General features: G+C 43.0%; 1 protein-coding gene across 2 annotated transcripts in view; it reads right to left on the bottom strand.

Annotated features, from left to right (window-relative positions):
- Positions 1-18567, bottom strand: part of COL4A2 (collagen type IV alpha 2 chain) — a 154810-nt gene extending 136243 nt beyond the window's left edge. For both annotated transcript variants that reach the window (XM_009276054.1, XM_009276055.1), the window contains exons 1-2: positions 18475-18567; positions 18277-18337 (exon numbers count right to left, since the gene is read on the bottom strand). In XM_009276054.1, the coding sequence (XP_009274329.1) occupies positions 18277-18337; positions 18475-18518 (105 nt within the window). In that variant the 5' untranslated portion in view covers positions 18519-18567. The remainder of the gene's footprint in view (positions 1-18276; positions 18338-18474) is intronic.
- Between the last annotated feature and the right edge of the window lie 117 nt (positions 18568-18684).

The raw sequence follows: 18684 nt of genomic DNA, 5'->3' as shown, positions 1-18684 counted from the left end.
GCGAGGGCTGAGCCAAAGCCACGTCAGGAGAGGCCGTGGCAGACGCTGATAGCTGCTGGCAGCCGGTAGCAGCTTCCCCCGGTGGGTAGCTCGCCCCAGAGATACATTTGAGAAGGAGGAAGATGTTTCTCGTTACAGGCGTGTGATCGCAATGCAACACAGCTAAGCTGTGCCCTGCAGGTTCATTACAAACGAAAGCCTCACAACAATAAATAAAAGAGCCTGGAGATTTAATATGCTTGGAGGCAAAGACTTGAGTCCATGTTAACATGCACAGGCCAGCAGTGTTTTCTAAACGACAAGTGGCTATGGATACCTGGAAGATCATGTGCGCTGCTGAGACACCTCAGAAAGGCCTGTTTGACACTCATTGCTGCCTGTGCAACCAGGGAAGAGACACAGACATCTCCAGAGGACAAGTGGATTCCAGCTGTTGTGCCTGTCCAGACACCCACCATTCAACAGGCTCAGCTGTGCCCGGTGGGTACCTCCTCCCCAACAGTCAGCCTAGACCTGCTGCGGAGCCTTTCCATGGCTAACGCTGGGTGAGGCGAAGCCAAGCCTCTTAAAAACCTGGCTTCTCTGAAGCATCTCACGTTGGACATTTACTCTTGGCAGTACTTTGACCATTATGAAGGGGAAAACCTTGTGTTAATGAGCTTATCAGGTCGACAATTTACATCAAGCAAGTAGGCAACAAGGTTTTCAGCTGCAGAGCATCTTTTGTTCACTTTTCCTGGCGATAATGGAGAAATTCTTAGATTAGCAGCAAGCCAAAGGAGCGATGGATGTCTGTGGCATACGTTCAGAAGTATGAAAAGAAATGCAAGGATTAGAAAAGTATGCCTGATAACGTTTCAATTTATTTGAGAAGCTTCATTTTAATGTCGTAAGTGTGGAATTAGTTTCTATAATGAAGGTTCCAGGAGATCCTATAATTATATCATAACCATTAAATTTACAGTACTTGAGGGAACGCTTCCTTCTATTTCTTGGGATACCTCCCAGGAGAACTTGGCACTGGAATGCTTGACTCAGTAAATACTTATTTTTGGTAGTATAACCTTCTTTCCAGCAAATGTGTGATCTATGGTTATTTTTGCAAAAGAAGAAATTTGGAATTATCTATCTGCATGGTATTCTTTAATAGGCTGAAAAAAAATTACTTTCCCTAAAAGGAAACTTTGAAAGATACTAAATTTTGTGAGTTATTAGAGTATAATTAAAGAAGGGATCATTTTCCACGCAGGATGAATGACATATATTAGACAAGCGTGTACAGATAGGGAAAACTTACAGTTTGATTAACTCACTAACTTTGTCCCAAGCAAGATAACCTTTCAGAAAATACCTTCTCTATAGAGAAAGTAGGACCTCAGCCAAAAGGTGGACTCTTAAGAATAGGTTTTAAATAGTAAAGCCAAAACTGCTTTTACTGTGTGCTTCCTCATGAGTTCAGAAAAAGGTGCATATGTCCCAAGATATGCTAAAATAACCACTTCCAAAGAAGCGAGTACTTGGTTGCATAATATTCTTTTAAGGAGGAGGTCATCAAACAAACTCTCGATTTTGAAAACTGTAAACTCAAAAGAGGAAACAGCCCCCAAGCCAATTGCATCCAGAGAGATGAACTTTACAACATAATACTTTCCAATGAGTGGTAACAGTAATTTCATCCCTTCAGTCCAAGAACGGCTGCACTTTCTAAGTACACTATGTTTGTTTCTTTGCATTATTTTATCACAAACATCCCAGTTAGGTAACATATGATCTCCTCTTCCTATTCCCATTGTCATCCTTTACAAACTGAATTAAAAAGTCTAACTGGAGAGAACTGTTTGTAAACAATTGTAAACAATTCTCTTCTTCAATGGGATGACCTCTTTTCTTAGGTATCAAGTATCACAGTTTGAGTTTCTCTCTTCACCCTGTGAAGCCCGCATTAGGAAACAACAAAGTAAACAAAAGAAAGAAAAGAGAAAACCCACCAAGCTCTAGACCAGCTTAACTTAAAGAACTTAACATAATCTTAAAGAAGTTAATTGAAATAGTGTGGTAGCTTTTCTGATTAGTGTTAAGAAAATACTGCAGGCTTCCCAGAGTACAATGCACTCTGTCCCAAAAGCACATAAAATTTCAAATGAATCCACATCCATATAAAGAAAAGATGCTGCATTATGGACCAATCCTTAATTTGTATTAGCAGCTCTTAACAGACCGATATCCAACCTTTTTATAATGTCAAAACTGTAAGAAAATGTAACAAAAATAAAAAGAGATACCTGCCTCTGTTCCTGTGGAGCTACCGCCTGCCTTTGCAGTGGTACTTCTAGTGCTGCCCTGTGCTGGTTGGAAAGATCTGCTGCTACCAATGTAGAATGTATGTATAGAGGAGTCTCTGTATGATGCCGAAAAGGGGAAAAACCCCTTTTATTTGTGAATGGGGATTAAATTCATACTTCCCACCACTGCAAATTTGACAATAATCATTACGGCTAGCTGAACTGGATTTAGATTTAAGATTTAGGGTTTTGCCACTGTGTAGAGTAAAATTGCATTGACTGATGAAATTTTAACCTTACAAATGTCAAGTTATGCTGCCCACAGTAACAGCGTCTTGGCCCTACTCCACATGCCAAATAAGACAATGAAGGTAGCAACATCAGGGTAATGTGACGTTTGTGGAAATAGGCCAACTGATGAATGATACATATCTGAATTTCCTCATTTCCTTCCACAGAAGAATTTATTATTAAATGTAAAAACACAAGGGACCTAAGTGAAAATAAGTAGGATTGTTGGTTAAATCATTTTAAATCACCACAACTGTCTTAAGGGAAAGAAAAGGCAAGAGAATTAACTGGAATTCATTACACTGTAAGGAGTAGGCACACCAATCTCAAATTACTATTTTCAGCTTAGTACACATAATAGGACAAGAGGGCAAAGGTAGAAATTAAAGAAAAACAAATTCCAGCCGTCAGGAAGCATTTTTCACATGAGAATCATAAATGTTGGAACGCTCTATCAAGTAAGGTTAATGAGGCTAACAGCTAGCAGCCAAGGAACATAAAATTAGATGGCATCATGGGTGGATGACAAAAAAGGAAGCAATTTTGTAATTATCCTGAAGGCAAGAATGCTTCCGATGCTCTTTGCATACCAACATACATACAGGGACATATTTGCCTTTCAGTTACATCTGCAAAATCCGATTATCATCCCTAGGGGAATTACAAGCATCAGTGATAGGATAACCTGGTCCATGGGTTTTATGGAAGGTATGTATACTTACAGTTTTATACAATTAAATAATACCTAAGAACTACGAGAAAATCTGTTCTTGAAACTGTTCTCATGGAGTAACAAAGGTAACAATTTCACTGCATCACTCTTTGACTTGATGCTGCATGACATTCTGATTATGAATCACGGAGGAAATTACCATCCAACAAAATCAACACCATATACCTTAAATGGGTTTAAAATAGGTATTTTGCTAAGTGTCAGATGAAATTTCAGTTAGAGACGTGGGTTTTTGGTGACACCCCATAATGACTGATTCTTCACCCAGTGCTATTTAGCAGTTGTATAAGTTACAGGGAAAAAAGTGTAACATTTTCAGTGACAAAGGTAATTGATGTGATGAAGATGGGGCACTATAAAATAAGGTACAATCTAGATTAAATGCTAAAATGGGAGCAATGAAAATGCATTTAAGCACTGCCCATTGTAAATTCTTATCCATAAACAAAGAACCTTGGGGCACACAGAGTAAGAGGGAGTCTTTTTGGGGTATCTGTTTCTCTGACAAGAGGCGTAACAGGGTCTTGATAATCTGTCAGTTCAACATGAAGTCCCAGTACCACACTTCAGTGAAAAGAGATAATACAACATTTGGCCGTATAAACTGAGTAGTACTGAATAGAAATAAGGAGGTTATGCAATTTTCTTAGTTAAGACTAATGAAATACTTGGTCCAGTTGTGACTGACAATTCAAGTATGAATGGAATAGGACTTGGAGAAAAGTCATAGGGACTGGTCAAAGACTTGAAATAAAGGCTTCTTTAGTGACAAATTGCAGGAGGTTCATCTATGTAGCTTCATAAGAAGAATATGGGAATAGGGGTTTAAAACAATTGTTTCACCAGATACCACTGTCATCAGCAATGGTGGCAGACATCATGGACGTGCCATTCTCTCAGCTCCATGTCCGGCCTTGTAACGCTCCAAAATGGGTTAAATGCTACAAGCCACATATGTATCTCTCTGAAAGTATCTGCATAATGAAACTAGTAATGCTGAGCTCTTTCATCTACCTTGCAAAGGTAAAACAAAAGCTCAGTGACAGATTTTAAAGCCAGATCAATGTGGTCTAACATCTGTGTTTGTTTACTGTAAGAGTAATCAACTACTGGAACAACTTAGCAAGGGCTGTGATAGACTCTCAGACATCAGAAAAACAAAAAATACAGATGGGACGTTTCTCTAAAACTGGCACTGTAATTCAAACACAAATTAAATTCAGGAAATTCTCACAGCCTACGTTATAAATATTAGTTTTGTTTTGTTTTATACATTCCATGCTTTTCTTTACACCAATACACCACATGAACCAAGTGTACTCTATCGAACTGAGTCTGGATTTTCAACTGATGGTAGGCAAGGATTGCAGATGAGAGATAAAAGACCTAACAGTTTAGTGCTGTAAATCTTACATAAGAAAGTGTAATGTGGTGGAGTGTCATAGGACTGAAATGAATAAAATTCCCGGCTGGCTGCTCGCATGATCATTATTTAAGTCAAACCCCAGACATAACTTCACTGGTTGAAAAGAAATGTAGGAGGGAAATTTAGGGACATATTCTGACTCACTCTTCCAGGACCCTATTCTGAACTTCTGGTTCCTAGAAATCAAAAGCTGAACCTGCTTATAGTAAAACATTTCTCAGCTCAGACAAAGAGATATGACATACAACTACAAAACCAGGAAGGCCAAACGACATACGTAATGTTAAGTCACTCATTATTACCTGAGGGAGGCTCAGAAAGCAGAACTTCAGTAACGATTAACATGAAACCCCACTGTCAGCACACACAGGCAGCATTTCTATTAATTGTTACCCTGAACATTAAATTCAGTCAATCCTATTGTGTTCTGTTGCATCTCCCAGCAACCAACAGAAAAGGTCAAATGCTTACGGCCTGATCCAAAGTGTGCTCAAATTCATTGATTTAAAGGGGGTTTCTACAAATATGCTGCAATCTCACTTTAAAAACTGACTGAAAACTCTAGACCATTTGATAGCTCCAACTTAAATTAGAATTTTCTGTTGAAGACAACATGCTGTTCTGCTTAAAAGCTGGTGGCATGAAATGGGTCTCATAACACTGCAGTTAATCATTACAAAACAGTTAAGCCAGGAAAGTATTGTGTTGTTCAGCCTTAGTTATTTAGACTCAAAGCAATTGGTCACATGTCCTTAATAATTAGACAGAATCCATGCGATAATATACTAAGACCTCATACTGCTAAGTCTTCACAAAGCATGCTGAATATACTTTCTGGAAATGTGTGACCTTTTGCGGCATGTCTAATGCAGCACGTAGCAATGCAGCACAGAGATTCAAAAACCTAGTTTCAAATGACCCACCTTGGGTACTGTATCTGGCCTGCATAGCGTGGGTTGCAATGTATTTGTAAAACCTGCTAGAGGAATTCATTAGGAAAGTTATAGCTGCAGAAACACAGGGCTTACTGAAAGTAACTTCTATCATGGCAAGGTAGCCAGCTCAGTTACCTGTAGTGATGGAAATGAGCAGGCAATAGTGTGCTGCTGTGAGAGTGGAAGGCTATAACATTTCTTTCCCTGTTATTTTCAAAGTTGAGGGGTGTTACAGATAACGCAATGCAACTGTGGCATGGATGTGTGTACTGAATGTTAGAGGAGAAAACGATTAACAGCCTGCTTACATGCCAACAGCGAGAATGAGAGAATGAGTTCCTTCTCCTCCATATGCTTGGCCAGGCAATAAGCACCTACTATATGACGTAGATTGGGGCATGGCTCACCTGTGCCATGGCTCACCTGCACCATGGCTGCAGGAAGACCAACACCACGGGGACAGACAGGCAGCAAGTCCTGACTTGCTCACGCTCCCTAGTTAGTCAACTACAGCTCTCATGTTGGGGTTGTTTTAAGACAGTCTGTGTGGCTCTGCTGTTGCAGAGGCTGATGGACAGTTTGACACTCGTGCTCGAAGGAGGAGAGCTGTGCAGGTCTACAGTGGCCAGCATTTCCAGGTCTCCCACAGGCTCAGTCGTGAGCTCTGTCCTGCAGCTGGAACCCTTAGGGAGCTGCTCTCCGCTTCTGCTTGTGAAATGCTGGAGCTTCGCCTTTCCTCAGGTCTCCAAGTTTTCTGGTATTTGTCTTGCTGCTTTTGGATGTGCAGAGATTTTGGGAACAGATCATCAGATCAAAAGGTCAGAAGTCTTTCCTGCTTGTGCTCTGGAGCACAGTCTTTATGTACATTGCTCATTTGAAAGATGCAAGGGACAGCTGATGTTACTAACCAGACCCTCTGCAAAGGCTAACCAGACTGTCTAAAACTACATTTGGTTCTGAAGTGCCAGAAAGAAGGAAATTTCTACAAGCTATGGCAAAACTGAGTTGGTCTTTCATCCAAAAAAGAAAGAAAAAAACAAGCAACAACCTTGCACTTTTATTTTAATTCACCATTTTCCCATATCCTTTAATAGGAAAACATTACTCCCTTTTGACAGTAGGCAAACTTGGAAGTAGGAGGATACAGTAGAAATTCTGAGGTTGAACAGCAAGATTTCTGCAGCTGAAACGACTTCAGGGCAATCAGACCACAAAAAGACAACAGAATGGTCCCAGGCCTGGCTTCTCAGCTACTGAGGAATAGGACTTTCCTCAAAGAAAAGAGTAAATTTATGTTTACAGAAAAGCTACAAACAATGGGGGATCTTTAGATGAGAGTTGAATAGACTTAGGCAGGTCCCTGTCCCTCTTTAAGTAAAAAAAAATCCTGTTTCTTCTGCATGTACAGAAATGGGTTTGGGGAGATGACATTTCTGCATAGATGAATGGATTACCATGGGGTTGCCCATTATCTGCATGCAGCACTGTAATCTCTCTACAGACTATGTCTGCAGGGTAAGTAGTGAATCTACTTGGCATCTGCATTTTCATATCCCTTTATCTCCTGAGAAGGACGAACTTTAATCTCCCAAAATTAATTGTGCTATTCTATGAAGTTATGTGTGCTTGTCTTAATGGAACATTTTTTTTAAAAGCCTAATGAAAGATTGGTAGCCTCGAGGCGAAGAGTACATGGCCAGGGCGGATCTCAGTCTACCTCTCATTCATAATGAATGATGGCTGTACTTCAGTTCCTCTCTCCTTGTTTACACGTTACTGGCTTTATGGAAGACAATGACTGATATATGACTAACATGGAAATCACATTAAATGAAAATGAAATACCTTGAAGAAGTAGTAAAAATTACATCATCCCCAATTTGAGATGGTATACTTCCAATGAAGCAGCTGACAAGCCTGGAGTCCACCTCATGGAAACTGGATTCTATACACAAAGAGCTCCTGACATGCCAGTACGATGTTTCTGACTGCCTGTGATTTGGTCACAGTAACTGCTGTATGTTTTTCCTTGGGAAAAAACCAACAGACCAGCTGGTTCAAAGCATGAAGCTCTGCATACCTATTAAGCAGCGCAGGATCATGCAAGCATGTTGCTGTAGGGCTCACAGGGATTCCTTACTCAGACAAATTCAAGACTACAGTCCCAATCTTCGAAGTGATTTATGATCCAGCCTCAAGCTACCTTACTAATCACCCATCTACTCAATGGTGACCCTATGTAGTACTGTGTCCCTAAGGGACAATACAAACCTCAAGCAAGACATTAGAGTTGTGAAAGCAGAGGTAACATTTTCTTGAAGTTCTCTAACATCTTAGATTATAGAACATACCTTATCAAGAATGGCTACTATCTTATCCCCTTGAAGGCACAAACAGGATTATTATGAACCAGTGACAACAAAGAGAGTTTAAAGTTTCCCCTCTTACACAGAAAAATAATCAGATCAGTATTGGTCAGAGCATGCATTGGATGGATGGTATAAGATGTTTGGATCTCAATTTGATGGCATAAATTCATAAAAGGAAATCAACGTTAAAGAGAAATGTAATTTTTTCCAGATTGTTCCCCAGTTCATTGGCTATCTAAGTTTATTTAAATAATCATTCCTTGGAAGGGATGCAGGTATAGATAGTTTGATGTGTGGAAATAGTACCATATTTCACTCTCTTTGAGTCTAATTAAGTCTATTTACTCATAGGAAATAAGTACTGATGCCTTTAGTCCCTGGGTCACTGAAAGGATGGAATCCCAAGAAGTCCTCTCCTTATGCTCTAAGACTGGGGCAAAAGTTAAGCAGACTATCTTACAGAAGACTTTTTTTTTTAAAGGCAGTATTAATAGCTTCATAGATAAGGCAGCAAGGCTGTGATCCGCCAAACAAATCAAAACTGTTGCCATAGGCAAAGACTGGAATAGAAAAGTAAGAAAGAAATCTAGACTGGAAGCTGGCATTGTGTGACTGACAACTGATAAACCCCACTTCACATCAAATGAGGACAACTGAACCCCCTACCTTCTACTATTCACCCGTCCTTGACTTTATTCTAAAACCAGAAGGTAAAAGAGCACATTTCTGCCATTCCCCTCATCTGACCACTCCATGTAGATGGAAAATCTCTCAGGAGAGGGAGGCAGTTGAAGGAGATGCATTGCAGTGTTCGTACTCTCCGCTAACTGACTGGGGAGTGCTGCAGAAGCCACCAGAAAACGAGCATGTAGCCAAGTGCTACATACTCTAGTCACTGTCCTTTCCTTGGCAAGGAGTATTTTTCCTAACACTTAGGCAGGACAAAGAGGACTAGTAAATGGTTTTTTGATGCCTCTGCTTCTGCAATTTGGTTTGTGACCAGTTGCCATTTACATCTATTTACATGCTTATTTTTGTCCTTTATTTTACTTGCATGATGTAGATATCAACAAATAGGGCACGATAATGCCATGAAACATCACATAAAGCTTAAAACAAAACTATCAGGAGGGGTTTTGGTTTTTCTTGGCATAAATTTCCCACTCAAGAGGGTGACATGGCAATACCATTGCTAAGCAAGCCACAAGTATTCAGAATGCTACCTGACATTTTCTGCACCCAACCGTAAAACAGCTCAGTTCTTCTATTTCATCCTTACTCAGGTAAAACTACCGAATACGCTGATGCATGTGAGAAATGAGAATGGGCCCTGATTTCCAGCCAGTTAATCTGACACAGTCTGAGGCACACATGCTCCCTGTCTACATTAATGTATTAAGTAGCCCCATGCCCTGCAGCTTGACCATCTGTACCGTTTCGTGTCAGAAAGGTCCCATGCATGCCTGTTGCTTGGGCTAGGAAGCTTTCGCTTGCCTTGCTTCAGCACTCCCTCAAGACATTTTTGGGCATGGTGCAGGAGTCAGCATAATCTAAGGACCACAGGCAGTCTCTAAGGGGCCACCCTGTTTTGGAAACTTAGGAGGCTAATTACCAAGGCTAATTACTATTACGGACATGGACAGGCTGCGCCAATTGACCACAAGGGCAGAGAATTCACCTGGGACTCTGTCGTTTACTGTAAGGGACACAGCCAGAGAGGAAGCAGCCCGTAGACTTTAGCGAGTTAAGAGATAACAGATGTGGTGGCTACCTTGTGGGCATGTACAGGGGACAGAATATTTGGACAACTTTATACCTACTCCTTTATACCTACTGTTACCACACACCTGCAAAGCACCTGGGGAAACCCAGCTTCAGCCCCACACCGCAAGGGAAATGCTTAAATTTCCCTGTTCATTTCCTTCTTTCAGCCAGCGTCACTTAAGATTTTCCAAGTGTCATGCAGAGACGTTTGGGCCATTTCCAGCAGACTGTTTCTCTGGCTGCTGGCTCAGGGAGATATGCAGGCTTCCCATGCTCTGCGGCCCCAGCGGCTATTCCCAGCCCTGTGCAGGAGCGGCATTCCTTTCTGCCCACTCCCTTCGCTGCAGCTCAGCCCGGGACACGCCGGCAGCCCCAGTAAGCAACTCCGCTCTCCTCCCGGAGGAGCTCCCTGGGGTCTCTGCACATGTGTTTGGGATGCCGTGAGACTCGGACCAGGTGGCTGAACATCAATTACGCGGGGTCGGCGAGGCTGCAGCTCGAATGTAAAAATGCCTTTCCTCATCTGTTTACAGCATGCCCGGGGACTGCACAGGCAGAGCAGTAGGAGCCAACACTGTGCCGAGAGCAAGGCACACACGAGCGTGACAGGGAAAGCCTGCTCAGCTTTACCAGTTTCCCACTACCTTAAGAAACGATTCTGCTCCCCGCTGCTGCAAGGCGCAGCAAGCGTGGGCAGGACCTGACAACGGAGACTCCTGTGGTACAGGCAGCGAATCGCCGATTTGTACAGATGCTTTTTTTTTTCTTCTTCTTTTTTCTTTTCTTTTTTTTTTTTTTTTTTTTTAATCCCCAATGAAGAGCAGGTTTGTTTCCAAGCCTGTGTTTCTGCAGGAGGCCGGGGGTGCAGCGAGGGCTATCAGCTTCCTGCTGAGCCAGGAGCTGCGGCCTCCCGAGGACCGAGGCCGGCCACGCCCGGCCGGTATGCAAGCTCCAGGAGCCATGTCGGACGTAAACGCTCATGAGCTCAGAGCTGCGCTTTGGGACAAGGCTTAAACCTGAGGCAGTTAGTTGTTTTCTAATGACACAAACAATAAGAAGAAAAAAAAAAAACCAAACCAAAAAACCCATCTGCAGAACAGGACAAATGGAAGGGCTTGTGCTGTATCCAAAATATTTCACTTTGCCTGACATCCCTTTTTTGTACACAGCCTGATTATACAGTCAAAAGGTAATTTTGACCAGCAAAGAACCTTTAAAAGCCTGGCGAAATACAAAGGAAAAGAATAGTTGGAGTAAAGAATTTATTACTTGGCTCCATCAACCAATGGTGAGAGGAGGTGTGGGCATGATCTGCAGCTAAGATCTGCCAAAAATAAGCCAAGCCCTATTTATCTGAATGATCTTTACTTGCTGACTTCAGAAAGCTACTCCAAAATAAAGGTTGGGATCATTTATGAATAAATAGGACGCCTGAAATATCCCGGTAACTGTACATCCTTGGTAACCGATATGTTCTAAATGTTCTTCTGATCTCACACGTCTCAAATAAAAAAAAGAACTCATTGGTAAATTTATGTTGAAAATCGAGGTTTTCTCTTGACAAAAAGTCCCTTTTTGAGGAACTCTGTTGGGAGAAGCCAAATAATGCCGCCATTTCAATTCATTCAGAAGGCGCTGGTCAATTTTGAAATTCTGCCCTGGCCCTCCTAAAACATGCTAATTTCCCTAAAATTTCCACCGAATTTTAAACTTACACGTCTGCTTTTCCAGCGCGCACGTTTCCTGCCTCCCCGCCTCCCCCCGCCCGGCGGGGCGGGAGCGGGACCTGCCGGTCCCCTCCGCCACTGGCAGCACCTCGGGCCCCGCTCCCCCATCCCGCCCCAGGGGAACCCCGGGGCCGGCCACCCGGGCGCAGGGCCAGCTCCCGGTGCAGCTGTGCAGCCTTCCCTCGCAGAGGGGTGTGAAATGAGCTCTGTGGGAAAAAGGCCGTGAGAAGTGGGGCTTCCCCCTTGGCCCACCAGCAGCTTGTGAGCTCGGGCTGAACGCTGGGCCTTGGTGCTGGCCTGAGCTGTGGTCAGCCATGCCTGTGCCTGGCCACGGGCTCCCCTGACCTCCACCTGTGGGCTGATGTCCCGGCCTGGCCTCAGCCCGTGCCCATCCCCGTGGCCCTGCCCTGCCCTCCAGGGCTGTCTGACCCCGGTGACCACCCCTGGACCCGCTGGAGGGTGAGGGCCCTGCCCACCTCCCCACCCCAGCCCCCATCTCCTGCCTCCCGACTCCCCTGTCCACACAGGGCAGCAGCCCGTGCTGCCGCTGAGTAAACAACGGCCCCATCTCCCCTCGTTCCTGGTATGTACAAATGCAAAGGCAGAAACTGAAAGACGGTGCAAAACCACACGTGTTCAGAAGATGCGGCAGCCTGTCGAAGAGGGGAAACTGTGCTGCAAAAACATGATTCAGCTGAAGTATGTGCAATTACTCATGCAAACGCAAGTTTGCTCATTAACTTCTCTGCGAGAGCTTTTCCCTTGCTACACATCGTTTCTAGGGTCTGAAAACAAGGAGTTACCCTTGCATGGTCGTCATCCACACCAGCACCTTCAGCTTCCAAATGGACAAAAAAGGGCATGTGAAAATCAACAATGTCAGTCCTTAGTCACTCAGAAATGTTTGCATGATAAAAATCACATACTTTCACTGTGAGCTGAGTCAACTGCTGCTGTCAACTAGCTGCTGCCATTTTAAAGAAAATAACTGTTGATAAACATCAGGAAATACTGCAAATTTCACTGTGCTTTTTGCTCCTTAGGAGCAAACAAGGTACTGCGAATAGTGCAAGGCATTAGTTTCCTAAGGGAGAAGGGGTTAGAGAAGATAAGCTGCCTTCTTTGGCAAGCAAAGATATCGTAACTGTAAGCTACTAAATTAACTTTGAACTCTCCCAAGATCTTGGATCGGTATAATACAATATGAAGAATGTTCCACTCCTTGACCAAATTTTGGCTTGGAAAAACACAAGCAAAGAACTAATAAAGAGTAGTCTGGTCTCAAACAAGAAATTCATTACTGCAAAAAGAAAAAAAAGATCCACTAATACAAACTGTGCTCTGAACTACTGAATTAAGATATTTATAACAAATGTGTTTGGTTATAGTATTACTAAGCCACAATGCAGCTTTACGTTTTGGGTAAGGCAAATCTGTTTGGACTTATAAATCACTTCTTGCACAAAATTTAAAAAATACATGGTAGGTTTAGTACCATAATGCATAAAGACTTCCTGCGGTGCAATTACTACACAATAAAACCCAGATGTGCTACTTTAAAAGCTCAAGGAAAAGCAATGCTGAATTTTTGAAACCGCTTCAGCTTCCTTTAGGGTAAGGTGACAAAAATAACAAGATCATTCTATTACATGATAGTTCACCTTGTCAGGGTTCTTGTCTCTCAGTATCAACATTTTAACCTGAGAGAAATATGGGAAACTGACAGAAGTCTGTCTCTTCTCCTACCAAATGCAGCATGACTATATGATACGCCATTTAATAACTCTAAAAAATAGAATTACTCCAAATATATTACTGCAGACATTCATTGAGCATGCTTCTGACCTACTCACAAGAAAAAGTGAGTAAAGAATGCATGTGTGGCTTTGCACTGAAAGATTAAAGAACATGGACATGCGCGAGAACCTCACTGAAAGATTAAAGAACATGGACATGCGTGAGAACCTCCTCCTCCTCCTCGCTAACTCCAGGGAGACACAATATATTGCTTTTGGTGTAACCTGTCTTTAGTCCTTGAATGAGCAACTTGAATCAGTGTTAGGATATGACTGTATACAAAGAATAGTCTCTTTAATTTAATCCACACAGACATAGCGAAATGGCTCTTAAAAGAAATCTTCCTAGGAAGAATGATTAATTAATAAGAAATTAGGATGAGTATTGGTTTCATAGGCATAGCAGCAAAAACGAATTTCAAGGAAGAATTCGAAGAACAAGAAGGGAAAGAGATATTTAAGGAAACTCTCTTACTGATGAGTGGAGCAGACAGCATACGAGAAAGAAAGGACCAAAAATAAGGAATTTAAAGCTATGGACCATGACTACATTCCCACGTATGCAGTACTTGCAGTGAGTGTGTTAGTCTGCCTGACGTCATACGATGCTGACAGGTGAAATCCTGGCTCTGATAAAAGAAAAAAACAAAAATCCCATTTGGGCGGCCATCCTGCTGCCCATCTACAGCATGATGCGCACTGTGACCCTCATCATGGAAACACCACTGCCAGATCAAGGCATGGCTGTTGGTGTCGGTGAAAGCGAGGGGGTTTGCCTTATGTAGCCTTCCTGGATGCCACCTCCTTCACTCAGGACTTCTCATAGTTCTTTAACGGAGCCGCCCCTTCTTCACAGCTCCATGACTGAACGTAGAAAGAGTCCTCTCTGAACTGCCCAATAATTCTTTCAGGGTCCAAAGAAATTTTGAATAAAGTGATCAGATATGCTGGGAGGCTCCCCAAAATGCTGGTTTTTTTTGCAAGGTATCATTATTCTGTCCGATTTTCTTACGGAACACCACTTTTACTCAAAGATGAGCCAAACTGTACACTTACTGAAACAGACGTAGGTAAGCCATGTCTGCCAGTGTGGAAATGCCTCAAATGAGGTTGTTCTAAAATAGGATTGTGACGTTTCTTTTGGGGGGATCTCCTGGGCAGAGCTATTTCTGAAGCAGCGCACAGGTAGAGAGTCTGGTACAGGAAGAGATGGATTCACTTTGCACGCACTAAGTAATGTGGCAGAAGAAATTGATACGTCAGATTGTCGATTCATTCCTAGGCCACCCGGGCAGCACGAATGCACTATTACATTTTGCACACTGTGATCCTAGTGCATACATTCACAGTGGAAATGCCCAGCAGGATGGGCCGAGTGATTACTCCACCCTGGCTTCTTTCAGCCTGGAAATCCTGGGCTAACGTAAAAAGCCCTCCTGTTTCAACCAGAGAAAAGTTTCCAGATGGAATAAAACAGGACACATCTGGGAAAACCTGGATGTAAGATAGCCACAGAGCATTGACACATTGTAACTTAGAGCGGTAACTTAGGCACCCATGTCAGCAACCTAATTTCACTATGAAGTCGATAGAAAGGAGTACAAAGTACTGTTGGTTTTATCCTCTGTTTTTAAGGATTGTTGCTTCTCCCCCTTTGATGCCATTCTCCCCAATACATCCCCTTACAATGTCACAGAAATCAACAGAATTATATCTCATGCATTACTTTGACTCTATTTTCTTTCTATATAAATCTCGCTATATATCTAAGTATGTTCTCCTTCTTAAATGTCAGTTGTGATCTGTTACTTGTAGTTATTTTTGCAAATGTTATTCTAACTTATTCTCTCTCAATTTTATTTCTTTTATCTGACAGTCATTCCCTTCTTTTCTGGGATTCCATTGCTCCCACCAGAATGTAGCTTGGGGGGGGGGGGGGGTTAATTTTCATTAGGGGCAGTTTAAAAAATATAATAAGGGGGCACTAATAAAGTAATCTAATGTTACAAAACTACTTAGGAAGAAGTGTGCTTTGGGCAAGACAAAAGAAAAAAAAAATCAGCATTAGCGGAAGCTATATTCTCTCTGAAAAGAAAAAAAAATCCAAGAATTATATTTTGGATGCAATATATTTGCAGGGACAGAAAGAGGGAGAAGAAATCTGTAAACTTCGCTAAACTTCAGGCAGTTAACACAACTTAATTTTATTTAAGCCACATGAATTCTTAAATCTACAATTTAGAGTAGTTCCAAAGTTATTTCAGGCCTTTAACATCACCAGCCAGTGTATGCCAAAGAGTGCTAAAGATAACCGGGGCCTGATCCACTCCATTTGGCTGTCTCTCCTAGTATTTCCATTCAGGGACTCCTCTTCCTTAGCTCTCTTCAGGCCTGCAACCGGCATCCTCTCCTCTTGCCAGAGACACCATTTCTTCTTCCCCAGTCCTCAGATATCCTAAACATCCTCCTTCTTTTTCTTCCTCTCATTTCATTCTCTGCTGAGAAACATCCATCTCCCTAACAGCTAGCAGCAGCCTGCCAGGCAAGACATACAGTCAAATGCTCTGAGTTCCCCTCTTCTCTCTGCCTCCTTCCTGGCTTTCTCCTTAATCTCATTCCAGTTTCTTCCTATGTGCAATTTCACTCATTCAACAACACTTAACTCCAGCAGCTGTAACTCGTTCACATATATATATATGGCTGTCAAACTCAGCAGCTCTGCTTGTCTCAAACTCAGCAGCTCTGCTTGTCTCATCACAGGCAGAACCATGACTTTTAAGATCTGGTCCCACAGACTTTAATAATTCATAGCAGTTTTTTTAATTCAAGCTAATAAAAAACTTCATAACATTAGCACATTAATCTGTGTAACAAATAGTAGGAGATTCAATGTGAAAAACAGGATTGCAATATAAAGAATACAACTGCCGGCAACCCACCTGCAATTACTCAGGTGCTGCTGCTTCCCACACGTGCCTACTTTGTCACTTTGCAAACACACTCGACCAGAGCTGTCACCACGAGGAGCAAGCCCACCCCTCCTCCCACCCCCAGCTGCCTGCTCCCAGTCCCGTGCCAGCCCAAGTTTCTATGAATACAAGCGGTGATCTGATCCAGGCTAAAGTTAGCTCTCAACCCTCTTCTCTTTTGGGGTACTGATTAGTTTAACCAAGTAATTTTCCAATTCAGTTCACCACATGACTACAGAAAGACCTGTGCTGGCCAAGGGAAGGGAGCAGCATACGAGTGGAAAATGGGATAAATATTTTGGTGGCAATGCGGCTCTAATTTTTCATGGAAACATGACCAAACTTCCTCATTCACATTCACTGGGGTGTTTCATCTCCTACGCAGCCACCACCTTAGGAACTGTTAAATCAGGGAAATTAGACCTCCAAGCAGGCCAATTTACTCTTCCAAGATCCTCTGGGAAAAACAGCATGTGGAGAGTCAAGCAGCCATGACCAGACTGCATCCACTAACCGAGGCAGCTCGAACACCTCTTCAGTATACCTCTATATTAACGCCACAGCCTGCGGTCTACAAGCAAGAACATGAAGGAGAATGAATTAGCCCATGCTATAGCTAAAGCTCAGGTATCATGCTATGCATGCTACAGCACAACTTCATAAAAAGAAGAGTCATACCACAAATGCCACCTTTTTATGTCAACTGATCCCAGTGATTTCATTACTGGGCCTAAACCACTTGCATTATCTTGCATCATCACCAGCGCGCTCTGGTTTCAATAGCGCGTGGTAATATTATCATCCATTCAGCGCTACTCAGCAGAATGTTTCAATCAAAACATGGCAAAGAAGAGTAGCACGTAACACTCGAGGTGCTCGCTCCTGTCCCTTCCCATGGGGCTGTGGGTCCCCAGCCTGCCAGCTCTCGCTCAGCCATGATGTGGAGAGACCAACCAGCCACGCAGACCGACGGGCAAGCTCTACGTGCCAACTGCAGCTTGAGCGCGGAATTACCGTGTCACAACGCCTGTTGCAAAAGCCCTAGTATTTCCCAGTCCTTAATATATTATGCCATCTCACCACACAGATGTAACCACATCAGGTATCTATAAGGAGTGCACAGTCATAAAAAACGGGTGAAAGTTGCAGACAGTAGAATTAAAATGTAAGTAGGATAGCTTTTGAAAAAATGTAATCAAGGTCCCGCTTGCACGTGACCACAGAGCCTTACCCACACTCGGTGGCTGACAAACGCAGCCACAAGCCACGCCTTAGCAACCTTTCAGCCTGCAGTACCCAGGCCTGACCCAAAGCCTACTCGCATTAATGAAAATCTTCCCATTAAATTCACCAAGCTTCATAACAGGCAAGTGTTGCACTCCCACATATGTTATCTCTCACTTCTTTCAGATCCTTGTGACAAAGGCCCAAGAGTTTAGTATCTTCTGTTTACACCAACACCTCAAGTGGATAGTCGCAACCCCCCATATAGCATCTAACTCACTAACTTTTGGTTTTGGATTTAACAATTTAATTTAAAAAACAATTTATGTATAAACATGCCTCTGATCTGTAAAATTAAGCCATAGCCTCAACTTTTCAGTCCTCAGAGGAGGTCTGTACTTAACCGAAGATATTTCACCTGCAGGTTAACTTCTCCACCTGTCTTGGTGCTTTTCTTATGAAAATGAAGACGTTCTGGTGCTTGCTTTGCTATTGCTTTAACAAATTACCCGACCTGAGCAAAAGTAACAGTGGAATACTTCAAACAACCTGACACTGAAGCCTTACGCTACTCTGCTAAACACTTCGTTGAAGGCAGGAATCTGTAAGGCTTGCAGAGATGATTTGTTGGTTGTTTCTTTTAACGGAAAGATAGATAAGCCATCTAGCAAAGGAAAACGCAGTTCCTCACTTTCTGGTACCAAGGAAACTGCTTTTTCCTCCCCTCTCCTCAGTAAAAGTCATAAGGCATTTTACTTACAGCATCCACTTTGACGGCTGACAGCACGACTTCCATCAGGATCAGCAGAAGCCCCAGATCCCTGCAGGGAAAGGTGAATAAGGACGGTACTGTTTTAAGCTGGCACAAAACAAGCACGTGGTAAAACCCTGCAGTTAAAGGTGACAATACGACTTTAAAAGAGTTATTTCCAAAAGCCTTCCGAGCGGAATTACTTACTGACAAATAAAAATACGTGCGCTGGGAAGCTGCGAGATGTCCATTTTCGCTCCTTCCCTGCCCGGGGGCTCGGCTCAGGGCTTCCTCCCGCCGGACGGCCGCCCCTGCAAAGCAGAGAAGAGCCCGCAAGTAACGCCGGCCCCCCGGCGGAGGTCTCCGGGCTCGGCGACGCCGCTGCCGGGGCAGGGAGCGGCCCCACCGGCCGGGCCG

The sequence above is a fragment of the Aptenodytes forsteri genome, unplaced genomic scaffold (assembly GCF_000699145.1).
Source record: "Aptenodytes forsteri isolate BGI_AS27 unplaced genomic scaffold, ASM69914v1 Scaffold96, whole genome shotgun sequence".
Taxonomy (NCBI): Eukaryota; Metazoa; Chordata; class Aves; order Sphenisciformes; family Spheniscidae; genus Aptenodytes; species Aptenodytes forsteri.
Note: the sequence above shows the minus strand (reverse complement) of the source record. Positions and strands in the feature narration are given on the sequence as shown.